Source organism: Macrobrachium rosenbergii, chromosome 12 (assembly GCF_040412425.1).
Source record: "Macrobrachium rosenbergii isolate ZJJX-2024 chromosome 12, ASM4041242v1, whole genome shotgun sequence".
Classification (NCBI taxonomy): Eukaryota; Metazoa; Arthropoda; class Malacostraca; order Decapoda; family Palaemonidae; genus Macrobrachium; species Macrobrachium rosenbergii.
In genome coordinates, this window is record NC_089752.1 from 116,871,996 (window position 1) to 116,899,973 (window position 27,978).

The following is a 27,978-nucleotide window of genomic DNA, read 5'->3' on the forward strand; positions in this document are numbered from 1 at the left end:
TAGGACGCCGGATAGTTACACCCGAGTTGCCTGTCCTCAGTAAAACTCATTACACACACTCTCTCTTTCCTACTGGTAAATTTTTTTTGCACTGTTACACGTCAATGGAGGCATTAAAAGTAACAGCCATGAAGTAGATAATGTATTTTTTATCGGTTGGTACTTTTATGTATTGTGATAATACTGTACACTTTTTACAAGGACAACCATTCAGCCAAGTTGGAGTGTACTTACCGTATACCGTGCGCCATTTGATAACGCTAAATTGCGATACGTTGAGCTATATGTACATGTTTGTATATATATGTATATATATACATTGTGTTTTGTATATATATACTATATATACATTATATATATGTATATATATTTTTATCTATATATGCATGCATATAGACATGTGTATCGTTTATATATTATATACTATATCTACATTATATATATGTATAAATATTTGTATATATATAATTTATGTATTTGTATATTTATGTATATATATATATAAATATAATATTTATATATTTATATATATATATATATATTTATATGTGTATATATATATTTATATATATATATATATATATTTATATATATATATATTTATATATATATATATTATATATATATATATATATATATATATATATATATATATATATATATATATATATATATATTATATACAGTGTATATATTGTATGTATTTGTTTATTTATTCATTATGCCAACGTTTCACGACAGTTGCTATCGTCGCATTTTCAAGGCTGCAATTATTTGAAAACCATCTTACTAAACATCGATTTACACATAAATTACGAGGCAAAGTATAAAACAAAGGGAATAGGCACCGCACATACTTAAACTGCGGGAGTAATAAGACTAAAAATTTTAGTTTTTTCAGGAACCCAACGAAAGAAACAAACAAAGACAGGAGAGCGTAAACAAAGCGTTAAGCTATAAACAATTGTACAGGGGTTGTTTGGCGTTGTAACTGTCTTCTTTATAATATGGATTCCAGTATATTTAAGCCATATTCGTTATGCGCTTGCCCTTTGATAGAAAAGTCTTGGTAATTAATATTAATTTTACACATTTTCGCTCGGCAGAACCAAGTTTCATCAATTAAATATTTTGAAAGAAATACGCCAGGTTTATGTATATAACTGGTTCTCAGATTTTTTGTTATCGTTACCCCGGAAGTGGTGTGATAGATCACCATTACCCATAGCCCATTCCTCTTGAGTTATGTGAAGTTATAATATAAACTCAAAGACCCTTCGTGGCATTCTTATTTTCTTTCGGGATTGAAGAAAACGAATGTTGGGGGGATAACTTGCATAATTATGATAAAAATGACTCGATTTCTGTATTATTTTATTTATATCTTTATTCATTTATTATTGTTATTTATGCATTGACTGAATTTTACTCCAAAGAATTATTACTTTTAGAAAGTGCCTCGTTATCCCCAGAAACGGCTTAATTATCCCCACGGGGGTAATTACCCCCAGTTTGAGAACCACTGGTATATAATAATAGTGAACAATTTGAAGTATGATTTCGTTGTATAAGATTTTAAGATTTCCCAAATAATAAATTTTATCTAACTGCCATGATTTTTTGCACGTCTGTTATAAACTGGCATTTGATGGCTTTGTTCTAGTTGAAAACTTAACGAATGTTTATAATTTTTACTGGGGTGATCTTATCTTTTGCCCCAGACATGCTGTTTTTGGGGGTCGATAAATGATGCTAGCTCATAAAAACAAAGTGTTATCATCACAGACGGACTATAATTCAGACCATAAAAGACAAAGGACGGATGAAGACGACGCTTATTAAATGAAGATAGAAAGATAGCAGGAAACCTAAATAGAAAGGATATAACTCACTACCCGTAAAAAAAAAAAAAAAAAACTGAAGCCGAGTGACAAAGACATGTTGCGCAATTTAACATAAAAAAGTTTAGAATTTGAAAGACTTAAGAAATTCCAAGTACATCCCATAATTTGGTGACTCCCATACGTGGTTAGTGCCGTCAGTGCATCTCACGTGGTGCACTGTAGGCATTACTTAAGGATCTTTGCAGCGTCCCTTCGGGCCCTAGCTGCAACGTCTTTCATTCCTTTTACTGTACCTCCTTTCGTATTCTCTTTCTTCTATCTCGCTTTCCACCCTCTCTAACAGTTGTTTCATGCGCAGTTGCGAGGTTTGCCTCCTGTTACACATTTCAAACCTACTTACTGCTAATTTCCGTTTCAGCGCTGAATGACCTCACAGGTCCCAGCGCCTGGCCTTTGGCCTAAATTGTACTGTATATTCTGTTCTGTTCTCCAAAATCTGATGGCAGCTGGGATGTAACTTGTTAGGGACTAATTATTGTTAGATTTATTATTAGCGAGCTACAGGAGAAGCTTAAAAAGAAGAAATAATGGCAATAAACGGTTTAAAATGGGAAATCCTCCAAGCATCAAAATGCATCTATGGATGCATGCTGTTAGTGCTTCACGAATCTGATTTTCTGTAGCCTTAGATCACTGGTTCTTAACCTTTTTCATCCTATGAACCCCCGAGACTCTTCAGGATATTACCGTATCCCCTGTAACAAATTTCGAAATGGTGAACCTTGTGAAAAGGTAAGACAAAATGATAGGAAGACCATGGTTTATTGAAAATGCCACGAACAAAAACCTTGAAAAATACCACTGATAGACTCTGCAAATTGCAAGTCGTACTCGCCAGACTGGTAAAAGCCCAACTGGGTAATCCAAATATATGAAAATAAATTATATTCTCCCTAACCCTTTGTGACCCCCTGAGAAACCCCAAATTCCCCCCAAGGTTAAGAACCGCTGCCCTAAATAGTCTTCGAGGAAGACTGAATGAGGGCAGATAGGAAAACATCCTTAAAATACTCCATAACGATTATGATGATGCTGATGATGATAAGCTTTTCACAAATAAAATCCTGTAAAACGTCGTGGCCTCGTTATTTATACTTGTTATTCTCCAAAGAAATACTATTATTCCCACATAAAATATTGTGACACATATGAGACTACTACGTGACGTTTTAATAAAAGCAGCACATCTGGTAAATCAGTCGAACCGAGAGAAATATTACCAGACAACTAATGATTGTAACAGGTAACTTCATATTCTGAAGGGTTATTGTTCCCAAAGAGTCTCGAAAAAAAAAAAAAAAACTACTTTCTTCCTATATCAGTGATAAATTTTTTGTTTTAACACAAACCACACAGCTTTATTTTTCCGTGTAAATCCTGAGTCAGATTACAAATTCACCACTGCCTTTACCTGGACGCTGTCAGTGGGAGGTTAATGGTGCAGAAGAGAAGATCAGACACGCACAGGCTAATGACGAAGGCAGTTGTGGCGTGGACGCGAAGCTTTGGGCTACGGCTTAGGGCAACGATGGTGACCAAGTTTCCTGTAGGGAAGACGAAATACAGCAATTACATGGTGATCAAAAGAGTCTTATCTCAGTGCAAAAGTTGGTAGAAAGCAGTAGATAGCATATTCTGGAGTCTAACATGAAGTAAAGTCTTATTTAAAACATTGGAAGGCTCTACACCACAATCAGTTTTTTTTCTTTTATTTAAAATAGCCAATGCACAATATACACTATTCTTTGGCTACAATATCGTGTTTAGGAACTCTTCCATGTGCCAGTATTCTACAAATTTTCATACAAAGCACTTAACAATCAACTAAAATAGCTCTTATTTATAATCGTACAAATTGTTCAGCGTATAATAATTGCATTACATTTATAACAGTAGTCTTTAATTTTCATCACAGAAATAATCAATATCCTTCTCAAATAACCGTCGGACCAACAGACCTAGCGATAAAGGGAATGGTATCGTACACAATTGAGCCAGCATTTTTCTAAAAAAACATATTCCATATATTTCCTTGAGGAAATTCTACAAAAGTTCCCTTTATGAAGAACTGTCAAAACAATTATTCTTTTCAATCCGGTGTATGTTTTAGTGTTAATAACTGTCAAGTGTTTATGAAAAGGATTACATTGCTTGAGACCATTTCTTTCGATTATTTCTTCACTGGCGAAAACCCTTTCGAGATATTCAGATAAAGCAAATTGACAGCCTTCCCTGAATTGTAAAACTACCCTCGGAAATGTGTAAGGGCCGAGTTAAATCAGATGGCTAATTGGGGATTTTAACTCCAACGCCCGGGTAGTCTTCAAGTTTAATTGCTTGTTCATGGGCGAATACGGTACACAGCTTTCACGAAGATGAAACCTCATGATTTTTTAGAACCGCTTCGTTGTAATGAGCGATAATAATAACCGAATTAGCTTTAATTCCGACTGTCTGCGTCACGTTTCCCGCTATCATGCGACTATTAAGCACGCAACGAGGCAATTAAGATAAATACTCTAATCGGCACTTCAGTCCGAGCGAGATATTCATAATAACTGTCATGTAGCTCAATTGCATTGACGCCGAATGTCCTGAAAATGACTCTGCTTAAGTTTCAATTGCACAATTTAAAAGGTTCGCGCAGTTAAATCAAAGTTTCCTATTATCCCTAATGAGGAGTTTCTCTCCCTTTTCTCATTTTAGTTCTTCATCCTTTTTGCTGTTTTATTTTTACCTTTCCTTGTTTATCTGTCTGTATATTTATGTACATGTATATATGTAATTATATGTGTATATAATGTATATATAAATAGATGTATATATACACTATATATATATATATATATATATATATATATATATATATATACATATACATACTGTATATATAAATATATGTATATATATATATAATGTATATATATATATATATATATATATATATATATATATATATATATATATATATATATATATATATATATATATATATATATATATATATACATGAGCACATTGCATAGACTACCCAGTACTTCAGCACAGGGGCAAAGTGAATGTTAAAACTAGCATCTTCAGAGTTTGTTTATGCGCGTAGGCTATAAGTGACTGCCCACCGCGAAGTCATGCCATTTGCACTGACAGCATACGTGATCTGCAGGGGGTTAGCGCTTTGGGGAAACACGGTCAGGCACGTCTCTTGATTTTCAACACGTCCATGACAGTCGAGCCGAGATACGGATGGAAAGGAAACTGTGGCAGGGAAATATTGAGAGAGAGAGAGAGAGAGAGAGAGAGAGAGAGAGAGAGAGAGAGAGAGAGAGAGAGTAACAGGAGGAAAACCTCGCAGTTGCACTATGAATCAGTTGTTAGAATAGGGTTGAGGAAAGTAAGATAGAGAAGACAGAATACGAATGGAGGTACAGTAAAAGGAATGAATGGGGTTGCAGCTAGGCCAGTTTCAAACTGAGACACACACTGGGAAACGGCCTTTGACGGTTAGCCTTGCTTGGCTACGGCAGCGTGCTACCACCATTTAACACTAATGGTCCTAACTCGCATCGCGTTGGGCATCTATTAGCCTGTAATGTCATACCCTCACTTATCTGATATACTTCGATTGACCTTAGTTAACATTCATCCACGCCACTTGAGACTTACATCCATTTAAATATCAAGTCTGAGTAACCTTCTACGGAGAATTAAGAGCCAGAGGATTATTATTTAGTATGGTTTAATTAGTTTTCTTTTGCATTCCGAGGTAATCAATGGAACAGTAAAGATTGCTTTGTAATCCCACTGTATTTCGCGAGACTGTCGTTCCTTCAATTTGGAAATTGATTTTTCATTTAAATATTGATTGTATTTTTTTTGAAAAACGTTGAGAACTGAATTAAGGAAATATATAAATTCTATGAAAGTAAAAAAAAAATGAATAAATAAAAAAACTGTAAACTAATCACTAACCGCGATCACAGCAGCAAGTGAAGTAGAAACGAGCATGCGCAGTAAAGGTGGAAAGAGAGAATAATATATAAAATGAATGGAAGACAATAACCGGTATATCAAGATCAAGCTGCCACAGACAGCGTTATGATAGACTTTGAATATCTATCACAGGAAAGAGAACTAAGAATCACAATAGAGAGATCGTGATCGGCAGTCATAAAAAATAATATATATATATATATATATATATATATATATATATATATATATATATATATATATATATATATATATATATATATTCCGAGAGGCTCCTGTCATATTAAGTGGTAGCCATCACGATTGTTGCCTTGGTCACGTCAAGACAATCCATCTGAGTCGGGCAAGTGGTCGGAATCAACCCTTCGTCAGACCGAGTCGGCCAATTACTCTCATTACAACAACGAGTAGCCGACCGATTTTTTGAGTCTCGTTCTCAGAGACAGGGAGAAAAAAAAAAAGGAAGCTTCGTTGAACCTGACAAAGGGTGATAAGCACGGGGTAGCATTTGCCCCTTTGCAAATAACACCCTTCTTGATTCACATGTGGAGATGCCTGCTGCCTTAGGCTGCCCGCACACGGGACACTTTCAGTGAAAGGTGGCTGGCCACTGAGTTATTAGCCACTCAGTGGCCAGCTGATGATACCAGCTTGTAGAGTGGTGTGGCTAAGAAATAGATCCTGCAGCCACTTCGTATCCAATCTTTATCCAATCTTTTAGTGGCTCATCTATGGTCTTCCATAGGGACGCTTTTGTTCCATTTTTTTTTTGCTTTAGTGGCCGGCCACTTTCCACTAAAAGTGTCCCTTGTGCGGGCGGCCTTATATGATCCTCTCACGACTTATCTGTCATCTGGATCTGTCATCTGGACGAAGAAGCGGAGACGATGACGGTCTCCCGTTTTATGAGGGTCACGTGATAAGTCCAATTACTTTCGAGGAAGACACAGATTCGAGCGGTTATGCAACAGGCCACAAAGCAACGTGCTCATGGGCCTTGCCCCATTTTCTGGGGAAAAAGATTCAAAATGTTTTGAGTCCAGTAACCTGCGGTGCTGACCACAAACTAAACAGAATCACACAGACATTATACACACATGTATGTATGTATATATATATATATATATATATATATATATATATATATATATATATATATATATATATATATATAAAAATGTACATACACACACTCATCAGAGACGGAGAATTATCATGGTTTTGCCGTGTATCGACAATGGGAAACCATTACGAAAAATTATTATATTGAGCAATAATAACAGTAACAAACAGACCCAACAACAGAAATATTTGGGACCCATCATTACAGTGTTATTAAATTTGCCCACACGGGCGAACACCTGGTCTGATGACCGTAAAGTCCGATTATTATTTAAGGAGAGGATAACACTCCAAAAATAGATTTTTTTCGTTCAGTTAGATAAAATAGAAAAGCAGATTAATTTTGCCCTTAAATCTCTTGCGTTTTCATTGCTGTCCTTCCTGATCCAGTGAGCAGAAAGGAAAAAGCCGAAAGTAATCGCCTTTCCAATAGGCATCCATCAGTGAAGGGGCAGAGCTGCCAGTTCATCAGGAGGAACGCCGTGACGTCAGAGGTGACAAGAACCTTTTTAAGCGAAATGTGATGAGGTATAATTTAGCCCATAAAATGAGAATCTGAGAATGGGGTTCAAGAGGAGTCCTCACGCAGCCAAGATGGAAGGAGCACTCTCACCCCCTTCAACAAGGAATGCAACATCATGCAGATAAAAAAAGTATTGCAACATTCTGGCCGCGGATTGTGATCAAGATCTTGATATTGTTAGCCTAATGGGTGCCTCCGACCAGCTCCAAACCCAGGCTAATTTCTTTGTACAAGATGGACACTGCTCAGAGAAAGAGTACGCAACTTTTGTGTGCCTATAGATTTATGTATACTTTATGTATATATATATATATATATATATATATATATATATATATATATATATATATATATATATATATATATATATATATATATATATTCATAAGCAATGTGTACACACATACATATAGGCTATACATATGTATATGTATATTTTTATATATATATATATATATATATATATATATATATATATATATATATATATATATATATATACATATACAGTATTATATTATATTATATATATATTATACACACAAGTATATATATATATATATATATATATATATATATATATATATATGTATGTATGTATGTATGTGTGTGTGTTTGTGTGTACAAACACTATTTATATAGTGTTGAATTGTAAGATTATAGTGTAACAGAACTGAAGGGCAATCAAATGTTAAGTCTGTGAAAGAGAAAAATAAACAGGCATTTATTGCAACAGTTATAACAATTATGCACATCAAAGACTTTGTCATAGTCTTCATGGCCATTTCATTTCATACATGTATATATATATATATATATATAGTATATATTTATAATTATATAAATAATACATATATCTTATGAATTATTTTTTTTCCGTGATATATGTGAATCTTCCGGCCCTCAAGCGGTTTGAACCCACATCCAAGATGCTTCGAATTGCAGGCACACAACAGTACCAACCACGCCACGGCAGAACACCCCAGTACTGCTTTGTTGTGCTTGCAACTTCACGCTTGTTGGCTGCGATATCAAACTGCTTTAATGATGAAACTTATTTCCTCATTTAAGTACCTGTTTTATTTATAGATGTCTAATATATATATACATATATATATCACGCAAATGCAGCGTTTAGTGTAATCACTCTAGGTAACCTCGCAATCACCAATCCACTTAAAGTCAAAAAGGTTTCTCATTAGCACTTAACACCTGGCCTCGAACTGCGTGATTATCAATCCACCTGCCCTAGATATTTGAGACGGCGGATGCCTTTTTAAGAGGGGCGTGTCTTCACGCTGGTGAATCTTCTTCATGAATCCTACTTCGTATTTTCATTTTTTTTCCAGTTTGGTTTCGTCTTTATATAGAAAGGGGACTGTATACGACGAATATGAATTAAGTGCAACATTCGCTAATCAAGTTTTTTTTAAGTTGATACCTTTTTGCGTAATAATTATTTATGTAGAAGAATAATCGCTTTGTGGAATCTCGGGTTTTTGTTCCAATCATATGATTGCATTAAGCAATTATATGATTATTTTTTTTATTGTTTCTTAGGGAATGAAGTACGCGATTTGAAAATACGTATATACTGATTAAGTACTGAATACCTTTGCTGCAAGAATTCGTAGCTACTGTGTCCTGCAGTCATGCTCAGTTTTTAGTTTCTGTAAAAGGAAACTATTGTGCCGGCTTTGTCTGTCCGTCCGCACTTTATTCTGTCCGCACTTTTTGCTGTCTACGCTTTTTCTGTCCGTCCTCAGATCTTAAAAACCACTGAGGCTAGAGGGCTGCAAATTGGTATATATATTGATCATCCACTCTCCAATCAATCATACACACCAAATTGCAGCCCTCTAGCCTTAGTAGTTTTTATTTTATTTAAGGTTTAAGTTATCCACGATCATGCTTCTGGCAACGATATAGGATAGGCCAACACCAGGCCGCGGTTAAAGTTACGTGGGGCGCGGCTCATACAGCATTATACCGAGACCACCGAAAGATAGATCCATTTTTTGGTGGCCTTGATTATACGCTGTAGCGGCTGTACAGAAAACTCGATTGCTCCGAAGAAACTTCGGCGCATTTCTTACTACTTGTTTAAATTGAAATTAAAAATATGTGCGGCATAAGTCAGACGTAAGTAATTTGTGACATAAGTACTTTTAGTTTATGGACACAGTTCTAAAAGGAACGAAAGATTGAGAATGAGAAGAAGATAAATCTGGGCTTCCTAGTGTTTAAAGTAACTAATCGCAAGAACCAGCGATTTATTTTTCTTGCTCGTGTACGCCTGAGAGCAAGTCCTTTATGCCCAAGTACTTACAAAGACAGCAGTGAAAAAGTAAAATAAATAAACGAAAATTAAGTTACGGAGGAATAAACACACCAGCAGCATAACTGATCAAATATATAGTTTATTAGCAGCTTTAGTGCTATTTGTACTTTCTGTTCGTTTGGAGGTGAAAACTAATTTTCACGTCCTCAAAAAAACTCGGTAATCTGCCACACTCTTTGCCACAAATTCTGATCCTGTTTGAGAGGCGATAATTATCTCCTGTTGCGAATCCGTTGATCTTTCCAGAGCGAATGAATGCGATACATCTTTTGATTTTGATTTAGGGTTTAAACACACACGATGCCTTTTTGATTAAACAGTCGTTGAGGACGAGAAAACGGGATTCTATAAAAGTGGAAGAAGCACTTCGCAAAGCTTTAGAATTTAATGATTTTCAAATGGCATCAACTCAGTTGTTTGAAACTCTGTGAAAATTTAACTTTTCTTTAAAAAACAGATGTTTGAAATATCGTTCCTGCTTGTTTCCTCTCTCTCTTTCCGATAGCATTGAATCAAAGACAGTTTTTATATTCAGTGATCCAACCCAAGTCTCTTCTCTAGATTTGCTTTTTTTTTTTTTTCCTCTCGCAGTGCCCGACAGGCAACAGCTTCTCACATTCAGGCTCTGCAAATCGGCAATACAAGGATTACTGTTTGATGACTGCCTCTTTCTCGATTCCGAAGCGCCTTAGAATTTCACCTTTGACTCAGATTTCTTCCGATTCCTGCATCCTTCCAACTTTAGCAGCAATTTTATCGCCTCTTTCGGCTCTAAGTCGAGTTTTAACCTTCCTCTCCTTTCCTCGTTTCCATTGGGCACAGGGCAGATGAGGACATTTGCATGCCCGGTCCCTTCACCATCTGCATTAGGAAGATTCACTCAAAGCACATTCATGGTCTTAAGAAGTCTCACTTTTTTGTTTACTTATCTATCTATGTATCTCTTTCGCTGGTGTCGGAACTCAGGCTTGTGTTTTTCTGTGTGGTGACCAGAATAGCTCCGTGGATATTATTTATGCTCCCTGAATAATTTTGTTTATTGTATGCACATCAGAAGCATCAAATAAAAAAAAACTGCATTCTCTAAACCATTAACAACACGATCCTATTCACTGCATTCGTATTAATGAAGTCCTTCTAAGAACCACATCAAAAAAAAAGAAAAAAAAAAGTGACAGACATTGAGAGATCCTGCCAAAAATGACCCCGCCACATTCTGTGTATCAGATTTACTTGTACTCAAGCCGGTTACAATCTGGAGACAACGAAAGCTCTATCCTAACTGCCGCTCGATTCAGTGGTCTGACAATAAAACTTCCGAAAACATGAAAGGTTTATTTGCCATGATATTCAAGCATGTGAAAGCGGAGTCCTTCAGGGGTATAGATTGCCACCCTTATTATTCTTAATTACAGAGAAACGATCTCCCGAGGGATGCAGCATCCTTCATCATGTTGGAAGATAACGCCGGCACATACGAGCAACATCCGAGTGTTGCAAGATGACCTTTGCAAAGAGATGACTGCAGTTGCACTGCGCTATAGTCAACGTCTCTGGTGAAAGATGCAACGTATAAAATGGCGGATGCTTTGAGACTGCAATGCAGTCCTGGGTCCAGAGTAGCCCAAATTTACCCACGAATGTCATTTCCTCAAGGATTTTTACAAGTGTGGTTAGGAGAAAAAGGTTCCTCAAAGCAAATGCGAAAAACGTGAGGTTAGCAGATGCTGTATGACGTTAAAAGTGTGAGTGAAATAAATGCTCAAGTGATGAGGACCAAAAGGAATTTTTAGCAGCCTCAGTGGCTTGATAGTGTGTATATGTGCAAAAAATGTCTTAATCTTAACTCTGTATACTGACGACTCCTTAATTTACGATTTCGATAATGATAACCCTTACGGTAATGATACCAGATATTTACGGTAATTTAGCAAGTTTTAGAAAACTTCTCAGACATTTGGAAAAAACTATAAACTCGTGTGCAGAATTAGTAATATTTTATCATATATAACAGGCCGTTGCCCAGCGTCAATTTATCACTAATATTGACCACTTAATACACAATTGGGCAGCAAAATGATAAAACATGTTAGAAAACGAGCTCGCTTTGCAAAATCTTAAGCTACCTTTTAAATAAGTAATGTATTTTGAACTGCAGAGTAGGTATTGTAAAGAAAAGTTATCTTTTTCTCTCGTATTTTGATACATTTAGTAAATTTTTATCTATCCATTAATTTACTAGTGAATATTTCTTTTTATTAAGTGAGATCTCTTCATTCTGTTTCCCTGTACCTTCTCTAACTTCCTAATGAGCACTATATTCTAATAATAATAATAATAATAATAATAATAATAATAATAATAATAATAATAATAACTTTTTAAAAATGCTTCGCAAGTTTCTTCGGCGCAATCGAGTTTTCTGTACGGAGTATAATACCGTATAAAACTTTCAGCCGCGGGCCATGAAAATTTCAGCCACGGCCCTGCAGTGGCCTGTGTTGTTGGCACCTCTAGCGGTGCCAGACGCACGATCATGGCTAACTCTAACCTAAATAAAATAAAAACCACTGAGGCTAGAGGCTGAAATCTGGTATGTTTGATAACTGGAGGGTGGATGATCAACATACCAATTTGCAGCTCTCTAGCCTCAGTGGTTTTTAAGATCTGAGGGCGGACGGACAGACAAATAGACATCTCTGTAATAGTTTTCTTTTACAGAAAACTAAAAAGCTCATGCATGCATGTATACATGCACAGCCTCCCATATGTTTAGTTTTAATCGTGACAAGTGAAAATGGCCACCTGTCTTTTAAATCAGTCGAGTAGTACTTTGGTTTCCCGATAATTTTAAGAGTCCTCTACTCCCTCTCTCTCTCCCTCCCTTTTCCCAGCTGTATTGAAGAGCATCCCTCTTCCTCCTCAATTAAAACACTTCTGCGCTTATCTCAGTCAGGATGGCTGAGACTTTTCATTTCCACAGGGATAAATCTCTGCCATCTCGATCTACTTCTACTCTCCAGTAACCGTTTTTAAGTAGCGTCATGTCCTCTCTTATCGGTGAAAAAAAAAAAAAGTTAAGTTTATCTTAGTTTAACCAGACCACTGAGCTGATTAACAGCTCTCCTAGGGCAGGCCCGAAGGATCAGATTTAATTTACGTGGCTAAGAACCAACTGGTTACGTAGCTTATTGTGGGATCCGAACCACATTATGGCGAGAAATGAATTTCTATCGCCAGAAATAAATTCGTTCATTGGCCGGTCGGAGAGTCGAACGGTGGGCCAACAGCGTGCTAGCCGAGAGCTCTACCTACCCTTCCAGTGAAGAACTAGAAAACATGTTTGTTTGTAACTGGGATCAGATTTATGACAGCGCGTCCAGGTTAAGATAGTAGGCATAAATGTATCGAGAGCAGCATATTCAACAAAAAACAATGAAATGCACAACAACAATCTGACTGACTATAATTTTCGTTTCATAATTCACTTCGAGGCCATGTTCACACCATACTAATTCATGAAGTTAATTTCCCGTGCAACATCTGCGTAGTTATGTCTGGAAGTTTTGAGAAGCATTTACTGAGATAATGAAAGGGCAGTGGCGAAAGAGGGAACGAGGAGAAATTAAAAGAACAGCGTAGCGAATGTCAGAGAAATGCAAAGATTGCAAGATAAAAACGCCTTACATATTTATCATTTGCGTTTTGTTTAATTAAGAAGGACACCAGAAAGAGAAAGGCGTCTGAAGGCTATGAAGTCTCCAGCATGTTGTTACAACTTGAAATCAGCTTTCATGTTTGCATTGGTTCTGCTTGTTTCGACTTTGTTCTGCGGATAGTGTATATATATATATATATATATATATATATATATATATATATATATGTATATGTGTGTATGTATTTATGTATGTGGATGTATGTGTGTGTTTGTTTTGAGAACAGAATATGTAAATTCATGTGTACTGTATACGCGGAACGCATACAATCGCCCGTGTGAGCGAACACACGAATACATATTCATACACACGTTTTATATGTATGTTTATATATAATGTATATATGTATGTATGTGTGAGTTGGTGTGTTTGTGTGTGTGTGTGTGTGTGTGTTAATAAAAAAAAATTCGTTCGTCATGTTAAGTAGATAAAACCATAGTGATTAAAATGATCTGACGAAAGTTGTCATCTTTTCCATATCTCTCTCTCTCTCTCTCTCTCTCTCTCTCTCTCTCTCTCTCTCTCTCTCTCTCTCTCTCATCTGTTTTGTTCTGGACCTTCAAGAAGCTGATGAATCTTAAGATTTATTCTGGGAGAAAAATGACTGGCTACATGTGAGCAGTTTATTTATCCATTTTTGTGTAAACTTGTACTTACTTCTCTCTGTCTGTCTGTCTGTCTCTTTCTCTCTCTCTGTCACACACTCAGACAAAATATTCGTCGTAATGTCTTCGATTCATTTTCCTATCCCGGGGATTTCCCAAGCTCGTCCTTCGTTCGGTTTTGCTATATTGTGTTCCCAGGCATTCCATCCACCATGTAACATTGTGCTCGTCCATCCCTGCGACTCTCTTTGTACGTAGATGACGAGCAGAATTCACCTTCGTAACGTGAGCCAAGAGGCTGAGGTTATATAAACAACGTTACCAGAAAAGACAACCGTCATGTGTCCTGGTTGTTGTAAGCTTTTCACGCTTTTAACAACACTGGTGAAAGTGGCTCTATGAATTTGCATGACATCTTGACGACGACGAAAACGACCTTCAAGCTGCGAGTGTCTGGGAGCAAAGTCAAAAAGGAGAGTCAAAATGGGAAATCTAGTGTTTTCGCACTCGAGTGACACACCACACCGCCGCCGCCAGTGTGTACGACGTGACGTCATACCACGTTTCATAAACACAGGCCATCTGAAGTAAGACGATATTTTGGGAGTTTACGCACGACTCGGTTAAGAGGGCAAACGAAAAACAATAACAAGGAAAGAGAGAGAGAGAAACCCCAAAGATCAGCAGCGTCTCTGGACAAATAATTAACGGAGCGCAGCCCCGCCGTAAAAGACATTATTTGACACCTTATGTCCGAGCGGTGGTGGTTGGCTTCCCTGAGGAACGCCGGATTACGTCACGCGTATCCACCTGACCCATACAATCTCTTCCTAACCGGAAGACAAAGAGAGAGAGAGAGAGAGAGAGAGAGAGAGAGAGAGAGAGAGAGAGAGAGAGAGAGAGAAGTCAAGGATGTTAAAGGGGGAGGGGGATAACTGGCTAAGGATGTGACAGAATGAGCTGAGACTTTTATGGGGCGGACATTGTCCCACATGGAAGGTGAGCCCTAAAAAAGTTTCAAGAGTCTTATTAAGTATTACTTGGACTGAGAGAGAGAGAGAGAGAGAGAGAGAGAGAGATGGGGAAAACAAGAAAAAGAAAAGTCAAGAAACATGAGACATCTCTAATTGGATGTAAGGCCAGCCATAATTTACAACAGAAGGCGCCCCCAGCACCCCTCGAACCGAAGGGCTCCTGTTTTCTACGGCATTCTGTTTCGTCTTTTGTTTATTCACGACAACATCGTGAGAGATGATGACTGTTCGGCTATATAACAACACATAACACTTCGCAAAGACGTCCAGTTGGTTTTTAGTTTTCTGTAAAAGAAAACTATTGTGCCGGCCTTGTCTGTCCGCCGGCACTTTTTCTGTCCGCCCTCAGATCTTAAAAACTACTGAGGCGGCTGCAAATTGATATGTTGATCATCCACCCTCCAATCATCAAACATGCCAAATTGCAGCCCTCTAGCCTCAGTAATTTTTATTTTATTTAAGGTAAAAGTTAGCGATAATCGTGCTTCTGGCAACGATATAGGCCAGGCCACCACCGAGCCGTGGTTAAAGTTTCAGGGGCCGCGACTCGTACAGCATTATACCGAGACCATCGAAAGATAGATCTGTTTTCGGTGGCCTTGGTTATACCATGTACAGAAAACTCGATTGCGGCGAAGAAATTTCGGCCCATTTTTTACTTTTTTTTTTTTTTTAACTTCTGTTCTTCTATCCCTTCATGGAAAATATGAAGTTGAAAGGCAGTCAAATGAACAGACATTGTTAAATACCATTAGCCTTTATAGAAGAGTAGGATCCGGCAATGATAATTATTAAGCTGGATATTTCAAGTAAATTAGCCACATCGATAAATTTGAGTCACCAACGAGCCGAGGTATCAAAATGTCATCACATCATTTTGACGGTTCCTGAGTTTAATCATAAAATAAGAGAGAGAGAGAGAGAGAGAGAGAGAGAGAGAGAGAGAGAGAGAGAGAGAGAGAGAGAGAGAGAGCATCTTCTTTTCACGATCATTGAAAAACGCTAGACTGAACTATTCCCTCGCAAAACAAAGAACAAAAAAAACAAAAAAACAATAAAATAAAATAAAAAAAAATCACCGGTGAATTGTCTGTCTATGATCTGATAAAGCGGGTTGTCGAACACTTCATGTAGCAACCATGTTAATCAGGTGAGTTGACGTTCTAATTATACATCCGTTTAACAGCCATTAGAAGAGGAAAAATTTGAAGAGGAAAATTAGAAGAGGAAAAATTTGAAGAGGAAAAATTTGACATAGGATTTCACAATTTGACTTACAGCAGCATCAGTTTTCTTCCAAAAGAATTAATCAGTGATTGTGGAGATATAGCATAAATTACGTTAAGGCTATTCTGAATTAATAGTTATCATCTAAATCTGAATCTAATTCTCCTTTTCTTAATTATAATGCAGATCCGAAACATTACCATAAAATGACCCAAATATAAGCTTTCACGAGAGATAAACTCAACGCATCTTTTTTTTTTCTTTCTGTTTTCAGGAATCCTCGTGAGTCGACGTCCAAGTGAGTTCACAATTGACGTTATTGTAGCAGCCATTAGTCAGTCAGAGTCGTAATCGAATGGCGACCGCGGATCGGTTTCAGCCCCGATATTTATCTCGCCTCGGTTCGAAGCCAGCTCAGCCTCCGTGAAGAAAGATACATTATCAGGAGGTAGAAATCCCGAGAACGTGGTCCCTTCTAGATGATCTGGGACGTATTTTTATGGAGATTTGTGACTCAAAGTACTGTGTGTGTGTGTGTATATATATATGTATGTATATAGACACACATGCACACACATATATATTTATATATGTATGTACTTATGGATGTATATGTGCACATATATCTATACAAATACGTATATATATAATTTTACATATGTATATTTATGTTGTATAATATATATATATATATATATATATATATATATATATATATATATATATATATATATATATATATATATATATATATATATATATATATAATATGGAAGACCAAAGGTCGGTAAAAAAAAAAAACTGGTCAAGCGTTAGGAAGAGGGGATGAGGTGGAGGGAACCCCACCACAATGCTGCATAGGTGGCGTCGAATAGTTTCTGGGAAGCAAGAGCCTTGATTACCTGGTAAGCCAGAGAGTGCGCTTCAGAAAGAGGCGGGTGGCGTTGGTGGTAATTCTGTGTAGGTGTGTGGAGGCTAGGTATGTATGTATATATATATATACATACATACATATATATATATATATATATATATATATATATATATATATATATATATATATATATATATATATATATATATATATATAGTGTGTGTCAGTGTGCAGGTGTACCATAGGGAAAAATGGAAAATGTCCATGATGCCTCAGGGGTACAGAAGACGAAACTGGTCAGGATTTACACCAAACATTTTATTTTTCCCTGCGGTACATCTGCATATATGCATCACGTAACGTTGTGATTTTAAATATGTATACAAATATTTTTATAAATATAGCTTATATCTGTACATATGTGTGCGTGTGTGTACAGTCCTCATAAACTTGGGAGTGGCTCAGTAGGCAATATATATATATATATATATATATATATATATATATATATATATATATATATATATATATGTATGTATGTGTGTGTGTATCGAGACGAGGCCTTTATCCCATGTAATTCTTCGGAAAAAATTTATTGCATACCTATTTGCAATGAGACAAAATTTTCTAGCTGTCTAATTCGATTTCTGCGGAGGAATTAAATGACAAAATACTCTCCTCATTCTATTCCGTTCTTAGTTCCAAAAGAGAGAGAGAGAGATAGAGAGAGAGAGAGAGAGAGAGAGAGAGAGAGAGAGAGAGAGAGAGTATATGAAAATAATAATGGTCCGCGGTGCTTCCAGCCGAGTTGGGAAAAGCAACAAAGGTGCGTCAGAGAGCAGAAGGGATTCTTATCAAAACAAAAGACAGACGGAAAGGGACATGTGTGCGTGACGCCACTACCGGGGGCCGAATTACAAGTGGCTCTGGCTCTCTTCCTGAAGGGGGGCGCGGGGGGGGGGGGCGGCAGAAAATAGAAGCCGGGGGTTAAATGTTGCGAGTGGTACATGAGAATACATTGTTTTCTGTGATTGTTATCTTGGTTGTTTACCATTCTCTCTCTCTCTCTCTCTCTCTCTCTCTCTCTCTCTCTCTCTCTCTCTCTCTCTCTCTCTCTCTCATATAGGCTATATATATTATATGAATAAATATAGGTATATTACACACACACAACATATATATATATATATAGAAATATCAACACTCAATCACGTGTGGAACAGAAATAAATTTCTGACTCGCATCAGGATCGAACCCAGGTCTTTCGATTGAAAGGCAAGGGCGCTGCCCACTAGGCCATACAAGTCATAAGAGAAGTTGGAACCTGAGGGCAACTGCACCTTGCCCTTCAGTTGAAAGACCTGGGTTCGATCCTGATGTGAGTCAGAAATTTATATATATATATATATATATATATATATATATATATATATATATATATATATATATATATATATATATATCCAGACGAGACCTTTAACTCATGAAATTCCTCGGAGGAAATTCACTTATTTGCCACGAGACAAACTTTTATAGTTGTCTATTTAAATTTCTGAAGAGGAATCAAACGACAAAATATTCTCCTTATTCTTTTCCGTTCTTTGTTCCAAGAGAGAGAGAGAGAGAGAGAGCCTGAAACCAGTTTATAAACAGTAAAACGAATAGACTGACGGGAAAATCAACTGTGTTGTGCTTGACAAACAAACCTCCCTGCGTTTGAAAACATACCTGAACGAAAACGCATATTTACACAACGTTTCGAGTTGAGTGGAATATAAAATTTAGATCTGGTACCTATGAGGTCATTCAGCGCTGAATGGAAACTGACAGTAAAAGGTTTGAAAGGTGTAGCAGGAGGAAAACCTCAAAGCAGTTGCACCATGAATCAATTGTTGGGAGAGGGTGGAAAGTAAGATGAAGAAAGAGAATATGAAAGAAGGTACGGTAAAAGGAACGAAAGGGGTTGCAGCTACGGGCCGAAGGCACGCTGCAAAGAACCTTAAGTAATGCCTACAGTGCACCGCATCAGGTGCACAACGTGTCAGTAGAATTCTATAAACAACGGAATATGTAATTTCAAAGCGCTGTTATTATGAATGGCGAAAAATGTTTCAGTTCCCACATATGTACATTTTACTAATGTAGTAATACAAAAACGAGTTTGATAAAGTTCTACCTTACATCGCGATCGAACCCCCTTGCCAATCACTCGATAATCCCGGGATCGATTCCGACGTGAGATAGGAATTTATTAATAGCAATAAAGGTATCGGCAAGTTCTTCCCTTTTCACTCAAGATTCCCATCACTATGTGATGACTGTCATGAAGAATAGGACTCTGGGACAAAAGAGAGAAGACAATCCACAATGACACTTTTGCTTTCATGACGTAGAAGTCTTGTGTCCAATTTGACAATCACGCCATTATGAAACGATTTGCAATAATTGGAGTGATAATGATAACATTTCGCTTCTGATAGAGAACTGAAATGACCTTGGATAAGGAATATCCTCCCAGCCTTGGGTGACTGTCTGTCTGTCTGTCTGTCAGTTGCTTCCACCGTCAACTCCCTCTGACAGACGCCCCCCCACCCCCGACCCCACCCCAAGCATCCAACCTTGCACAACGCCACCTTTGTGCCATGCCTCATCTCCTGGGATAGGAAGAGAGAGAGAGAGAAAGGCAATATGGACCAACGATGGTAGGAAATGACCCGTACCATATCAGTGTACAACTTGTATGTGTGTGTGTACGCGAGCGAGAGAGAGAGAGAGAGAGAGAGAGAGAGAGAGAGAGAGAGAGAGAGAGAGAGAGATCTTTCAAGTGTAAACAAAACTTTCAATTGCGAGGGATGAAAATTTCGTAAAAAAACAGTAAGATGAAAGTAACGACGCAACCAGAGCAGGAGAGAGAGAGAGAGAGAGAGAGAGAGAGAGAGAGAGAGAGAGAGAGAGAGAGAGAGAGAGAGAGAGAGAGAGAGGCAGGCCCCGACTTCTTGAGGACATGTCTAGTTTATATCTACAACTCATGACTGTTAGGATTTTGCATCCAATATCTTTCATTATTTCGTTTCTTATCGGTGCCATGAAAGTTTTTTTTTTTTGTCAAATTCGGTGCCTAACTTGTTACGAGTGCCAGATGAGCTCAACAAGATCTCTCTCTCTCTCTCTCTCTCTCTCTCTCTCCAGCGTTTGACAGACGACCTCTCAAGGTTCATGTTACAACCACTGACAGTCGTCAGTCCCTCCTCCCTTACCTCTCCTCTCCATTCACCATAGCCTCACCTTCTTCTTCTTCTTCTTCTTCTTCTTCCTCTGCATCTCACCCTCAGTGCCGCCTCAGCCATCGACTCCAAATCACACGCCATCAAGTGGGGCGTTTCACAACATCAAGAGCAACTGATTAACCGCTGGATTAACTAAGACTTGAGTGGCAAGGATTATAACTCCTCCTCCTCCTCCTCCTCCTCCTCCTTCTCATCTCATCTCCTTTCCTCTTCTCTCTCCTCCCCTTCCTTCTCCTCAGCTTCTTTACTTCTGTCTTCGTGGCGTTCGTATCTCGATCGACCTCAGTTCTGATCTAGGATCGGGGTCGCCTCGAGTAGAGTGGGATTATGATGGCAAATCCCTCTTAAACAAATCCTTCCTCTCAAGACGTGCCGAATCGGAGGAAGAGAGAGAGAGAGAGAGAGAGAGAGAGAGAGAGAGAGAGTTGGGCTGGGCTGGGCTAAGTGAGGGAGGGGGAGGTGCCCCAAAGATGTTCGAAGCTAAGAGATTTTACAAAATGAAAAAGGGATCTTTTAGAGAGAGAGAGAGAGAGAGAGAGAGAGAGAGAGAGAGAGAGAGAGAGAGAGAGAGAGAGAGCAATATCTCAGCGAGTTTTACTTCCAAATTTCAATTTTTTCTTTGTTGTTTTGATGAAGTATGCTCTTTTGCAACGTTATCAAAATAACCTTTCTTTTGCACACGTCAGGAAAGTGGAATACAGTACTCGTACTTATACATGTATATAAGATGTCATGCCACTCCTATTGTCTTGCTTACTATTTAACTTGGCTATGAAAAAGAATGATGATTGTTTACCTTACTTACCCAGCCTCGAATTCTCAAGGCCAGTAACTGATGTCAAATCACTACAACTATTCCAACTGTAGGTTTAACATTCTTTTTGATACAAACAATTTTCCCGAAGAAATTTCAACCCTCAACGAAGTGAAAATATAACTTTTACCTGGTCTTGTCAAGCAAAACCATAAAGCCGAATAATTCAGAATAACAAAAATAAACAAATAAGCAAATAAAATAAGGTATCAGAAAAAGATAGCTAATTTCAGTGTTCTACTTTGAAATCTTATTATATATTATTATGAAACTAAGGTAAATCCCGATGTAATCACAAATGAACAATGAACATTCCTCGTCTGTCTTTTGTTAAACACGGTTTTCGTGAGTACGAGTCCCGCGCAGGAAGTCGCTGATAAATCGAGATGACTGGGTCATAAGGAACCTCTCGACTCCGAGAAGCATTTTCCCGAGATACAACCGAGTACCGAGACCTTTCCCTGAAAAAAGCCGGACGCCATATCTTAAAAACTAACCATAGAATTTTCTTGAATATAATATCAGTTTGTTTCCCACACTCAAATTGCTGTAGCGATAATAACCCAACCTAACCTAGCCCAACGTAACCTAAGCTAGGGGTATGGGAAAAAAAACCGGGGCTGGTGCAATACTAGCATACATCTCAGGAATTTGCCCCTGGGAACTAATGTAGGTGCAATAATACGTTTTGCTGGAGTAGTGAAGCTAAGTAAAACGTTTGAAATATATTCTTTGTTCAGTATCTGTAAGATGGGAATCTGTATTAATAGACTGTTCAGTAGTATTTAAATTTCTGTTTCATACACTTCAGTTCACGGATATACTGGCGGATTCTTTCTGAGTCTAGACTCGGGAAGTATGATCAAGATGACGAAAACGCATAAAGAAACCCTATCGCCAAACCTATAGCACAAGTTTGAAACCGCCATAAATGTCAAGCAGCTTCTAAGAAATATCTTTTAATGCCCTCCACACAGCTCAGAACATCTCGAAGGAATTTCACCAAAGGACGCGTCCGAGATGGACCGATGAACCCAGAACACCGCGTAGAAGAGGAGTCAGTAGATGCGAGATCCCTCCTCCTCTGACACCCCCAGACCAAGGGAATGACGGAGGGGGAAGAAGAAGAAGAAGAAGAAGGAGGGATGTAGAGAAGGGGCCAAGGGTGACAGGTTAACGGGTGCGGAAGGGTTGTTCGAATGCCCTTCACGAAAGTGACTCTCGAGGGCCCATACCCCGGCCTCTGTTTCCCCTTCCTTTATGACCACTAGAGACCCATTTCCTAATGCTTCGCTACCCATTTTCCTTTTACGGGCTGAGTGAGATTTACCATATCGCTCCGCTGAGTGGACGAGGAGTGTTGGCCCACAGGCCTCTGGACTGGCGTATCGGGGCAAGGGCCTTAGACGGGGACGGGTTGGGGAGGGGGAGGAATACAGATGAAGATAAAGAAAAGGAACACCACGGAAATATAGAGGCTGGGAGTTTATTTTTGGAGAGAGAGAGAGAGAGAGAGAGAGAGAGAGAGAGAGAGAGAGAGAGAGAGGTATATCTTCAGACCCAAATCATTGACGGAGAGCAAAATAAATAAATAAATTCTAACGGTTCTGAAGTTATCGTAGAAGAGACATTGCCAGGATCAGAAATTTTCAGAGGGATGGCCGAAAGGTATTCCATCAAGAAAGAAGATTGGGTACATGACGCGAATTACCCATTTATTCTCAGGTTCGTGATCTAGATTGCGAAATGTCATATCATGCAGGAACATCCATCCATAACCAGTTAAGTAAAACTGCTTTAATCGTAAGTTAACTTATAAAAATTGCAAATAACTTTTATATATAATGACAATCTTAATTTCCAACGTATATTGATAAAGCGCGGTCATCAAAAGAAGCATAAGAAGAAGCAGTTATTGTCTTTTTAAAATGAAAAGAGAGAATGGTACAAGACTAACTTTCTAGACCACCTAAAACATTCTTCAACTTCTTGAAAAACAGAGAGGAAGAAAAATAAAAGTAGAAGCGATAAGCGGCAGCATGAGCTGAGGGTAAAACTTACAACCAGGTTCTGAGGATGATAGAACTCAGATTAGAATACAGTCACGTGGTCCTTCCACGGACAGGTGAACGGACACACGTGCACACACCCAACCCACACACAGAAAGAGAGAGAGAGAGAGAGAGAGGCTGCGCATGCAGAGTGCAGGGAAGTCTGTAAAGGGCATTTTTTGTCAAATGTTACTGAGGACGTTCAACAGGAACGACTCGCTAATGGAAATACATCTTGACATAAAAGGCAAACAACCCTAGCAAATAATAGGCATTATTTAGGGTTCTGTGCAGCGTTCCCTAGGTCCCTAGCTGCACCCCACTTTCATCCCATTTTACTGTACCTCCGTTCACATTCTCCTTCCATCTTGCTTTCCACCTTCTCCTAACAATTGATTCATAGTGCAACTGCGAAGTTTTCCACCTTTGAAACCTTTCTGCTCTGTTTTCTATTTCAGAAGTTTTCCTCCCGTCACACCTTTCAAACCTTTCATCGCTGAATGACCTCGCAGCTGCCAGCGATTTGACCTCTGGCCCAAATTCTATATTCTATTCGATTACACCCAAGCGAACAAAGGGTTTCAGCGAAAGATTTACGACCAATCAAAAACGCATTTCTCTGACCACTCGGGTTAAACAAACAGACAAATCCATTAAAGTGGCGTATCAATCATTCGATTTTCTCAAGCCCCATCACTAAGTTTGTTTACATTGGATTCTTAGCTACTTTGAGAACTCTTGAGGCGGTGCTGCGCGCTTCCTCCCACTTTTGCTTCTCCTCGTGCGAGTCTCCTAAAATATCACGGCCGCTGCTGATTCTGTGTCCTGTTTACTTTCGCGTACTGCGTCTGGCCGTGGTGGGCGTTTGCTCTTGTGTGCTTGGAAGGGAGAGAGAGAGAGAGAGAGAGATGGCTTGAATGCATAAGAATCTCTCTACGTTTTCTTAAATTTTTTTGAAAATCGTTCGAGTTGAAGTTTCGATTTTGCTGTTTTAGAGAGAGAGAGAGAAATGACTTGAATGCATAAGAATCCCTCTATGTTTTCTTAATTTTTTTTTTTTTAAATCATTTGAGTTGAAATTTCGATTTTGCTGTTAGAGAGAGAGAGAGAGAGAGAGAGAGAGAGAGAATGATTTGAATGCACAAGAATTCCTCTACGTTTTCTTAAAATTTTTTTGAAAATCGTGTGGGTTGAAGTTTCGATTTTGCTGTTTTAGAGAGAGAGAGAGAGAGAGAGAGAGAGAGAGAGAGAGAGAGAGAGAGAGAGAGAGAGAGAAATGATTTGAATGCATAAGAATCTCTGTTTTCTTAAATTTTTTTTTGAAAATCGTTTGAGTTGAAATTTCGATTTTGCTGTTAGAGAGAGAGAGAGAGAGAGAGAGAGAGAGAGAGAGAGAGAGAGAGAAATTACTTGAATGCACAAGAATCTTAAGTTTTCTTGAAACTTTTTGACAATCATTTGAGTTGAAGTTTCGATTTTGCTGTTAGAGAGAGAGAGAGAGAGAGAGAGAGAGAGAGAGAGAGAGAGAGAGAGAGAGAGAGTTACAGAAATTACTTAAATGCACAAGAATCCCTACTCTTCATTTTGTTGAAATTTTTGAAAATCATTTTTGAGTTTACGTTTCGATTTTGCTGTTTTTGCTTTTGTTTCTGCTCTGTCTTGAACATAACCGAATTATTTACCACTCGGACGACAATTTCCTAACATGGACGCTAGCGTAGGAGATCTAAAATAATGACCGTTTCGTTTGAAAAAGCCACCGAAGCAAAGTGTTCAGAATAACGTAAAATTGACGGGGAACAAGAAACTCAAAATTTAATTATGGCAAATAAAATATATCACCACAATCATTTGGAAAGTCAAAAGAGAAAATCTGCTTGTCGGACTGCGAGGTGTTTTCGAGGCGTGATTAAGATAAAAATTCCGGGGACATTTTATATTGTTGATTGTAAACGCAGGCATGAGATGCATGTCGGTCAAGATTTTGTAAATAACGTCGAAGTAAATTCTGGAACCTTCTCTTTCGACCTTGGGATTTACGCAAAGTTGGATGGGCTCTGATAATTTTTTTGACTCGTATCTATTTAGAACAGGGTTCTCTGAAGTTATAAAATTGCTTTGAGGAGCAGCTGGATAGAACATTATCATAAATTGAGTGATTAGAAAGCAGAAAACATAGCTCACTTAATAAAAATTATCTCCGCAGTATACAGGAGACTGCGTTGAATAAGTCTGCTTCGCCGAAGGGTCAACAATGAAGTGTTATTTCATACAGAATTCATGCAATGGGACAGAATCATCTGTTGAGTTATCGACGTCACTCGGAAATAAAAAAAAAAGTAAAATATGCGTCGAAGTTTCTTCGGCGCAATCGAGTTTTCTTGTGCGAAACTCTCAGCCACGTTCCCATGAAACTTTCATCCACTGCCTGATGGTGGCCTGTGTTGTTGGCACCTATATCGTTGCCAGAAGCACGATCATGGCCAACTTTAACCTTAAATAAAGTAAAAACTACAGAGGCTAGAGGGTTGCAATTTGGTATGTTTGATGACTGAAGGATGGACGATCATTATACCAATTTGCAGCCCTCTAGCCTCAGTAGTTTTCAAGATCTGAGGGCGGACAGAAACAGTGCAGACCGAATAAAGAGCGAATGGACAGACAAAGCCGGCACAACAGATTTCTTTTACAGAAAACTAAAAATCCTTCCTCGATAAAGTTCCTGTCCTTCACACGGAGCGTAGTTTTCCCTCGCCGCCCAAAAGGGGAGTTTTCCTGCAGTCCTACAAGCCTCCAGCAGAACCGGATTTGGGAAGAGGGAGGATGGTAATTAAACCCAGAACACGAAACCTCTCTGCCGACCCCATCTCATCTTACAGGACTCTTGACTAATTACCATAGCCATCGCCTGGTCATTTTCCCCTCGGCAAGTGCGCCGACGATTTACCAGCCGTGCTAAAATATGCGTCATTTTTCAAACCTATAAACAAGTGGTTCTCAACCAGGGGGTCGTCAGCAGTTTCCAGTGGGGGGCGCCGCGAGCCCTAGGAAAAGATTAAGAATTCTCTAATATTCGGTGTTCTCATAACAAGAGTCGCTAAGAAGCAGTGTCAAGTATCTCACTAATTCATTCCCAAAAGAATAAAAACACCTTTTCTCTTTCTCTTTTTTTTTATTTTCCTTTAAATCTGGGAGGGAATTTTACTCATAGATGCAAGGGGGCCGTTGGGGGAAGGACCAACTCTTAGAGGGGGCATGGTAATAAAAAGGTTAGGAACCACTGCTATAAACCATCCTAAGCAGATTAAATTACACTTAATATTCTTAGCTATTTTATTTCACTTTCATTCAGTTTTCAAAGATGGGGTTTTAATGGTTAATAGAGTTTTACATTTTTGCAAGCAGACCGACATATTACATGTTAACCCTGAAACGGACAAAGTTCTGCGGCTTACTTTTATACTTGCAAAAAATATATACAGATCAGCTTCAACTGTTTAGCTTTATATACTGTAGGTGAGAAAAATTTAAATGGCTCATCTTTTACAGATTAGCTTTAAAACTTACAGTTTTACAGTTCCGATTAAAAATGACAAAATTTTGCTGTTAAATAAAAATTTGACTAGTTTTTAAAGTTGAGCTTTGAAATTTAAGTTTTAAAGATAAGAATTAAACCTGTTACAACATTTTCAGATTATCTTTGAAACTTACGCAGTTCATAATTAAGCCCTTCCCGTAGGGGAGTATTGCCGTCAGTGCACCTCATGCAGTGCACTGTAGGCATTACTTAAGGTTCTTTGCAGCGTGCCTTCAGCCCATAGCTGCAACCCCTTTCGTTCCTTTTACTGTGCCTCCTTTCATATTCTCCTTCTTCCATCTTACCTTCCACCCTCTCCTAACAATTGATTCATAGTGCAACTGCGAGGTTTTCCTCCTGTTACGCCTTTCAAACCTTCTTACTGTCAATTTCCGTTTCAGCGCTGAATGACCTCATAGGTGCCAGTGCCTGGCCTTTGGCCTAAAAATCCTGTATTCAATTTAATTCAACTCAATTTACAGGCAAATTCTTTCGATCACGAGTTTCGGTTTATATAAAGATATGCTTAGATTTTATGCCCTTTAGCACCAAGTTTTAGAGTTTTTGTATATTGAAAGATAATTCCTTGCATTTTCAAGCCCACACAAATATTCAAGGTATCTTAAAACTGCAGAAAAATGAATGTGATAGTAAAAATAGCTAAATTTTTTAGTTATTATTTTGTAGGCAGGATAATATCAGACACAAGGATCTGGTACCATCTGGTACCATTGAGCTTTACATTTCTGTTACTTGGCATAAAAGATCTGCTTGCTAATTTTTTAATTACTTTTTCCGTGAGGTGACAAGTTTATGTAACAAAATAAGCCTGGTACCAAATATAAATAAATAAAAGATCAAGACTGCACTAATCAACGTAGATGCATTATAGATACACGATTCATTTTAA

The 27,978-nt window shown here is 38.1% G+C and overlaps 2 protein-coding genes across 4 annotated transcripts in view; one reads left to right on the top strand and one right to left on the bottom strand.

Moving 5' to 3' along the window:
- LOC136843948 (protein trapped in endoderm-1-like) overlaps positions 1-27,978 on the bottom strand; it is a 97,775-nt gene that overhangs the window by 13,799 nt on the left and 55,998 nt on the right. The window contains exon 2 of the mRNA XM_067112934.1: positions 3,316-3,448. Coding sequence (XP_066969035.1) covers positions 3,316-3,448 — 133 coding nt within the window. The remainder of the gene's footprint in view (positions 1-3,315; positions 3,449-27,978) is intronic.
- Positions 1-27,978, top strand: part of LOC136843949 (serine/arginine-rich splicing factor 3-like) — a 180,670-nt gene that overhangs the window by 2,012 nt on the left and 150,680 nt on the right. For 2 of the 3 annotated variants that reach the window (XM_067112945.1, XM_067112939.1), the window contains exon 2: positions 16,740-16,763. The exons of the other annotated variant lie outside the window; for it this stretch is intronic. The gene's annotated coding sequence lies outside the window, so the exon portion shown is untranslated. The remainder of the gene's footprint in view (positions 1-16,739; positions 16,764-27,978) is intronic. 3 annotated transcript variants of the gene reach the window in all.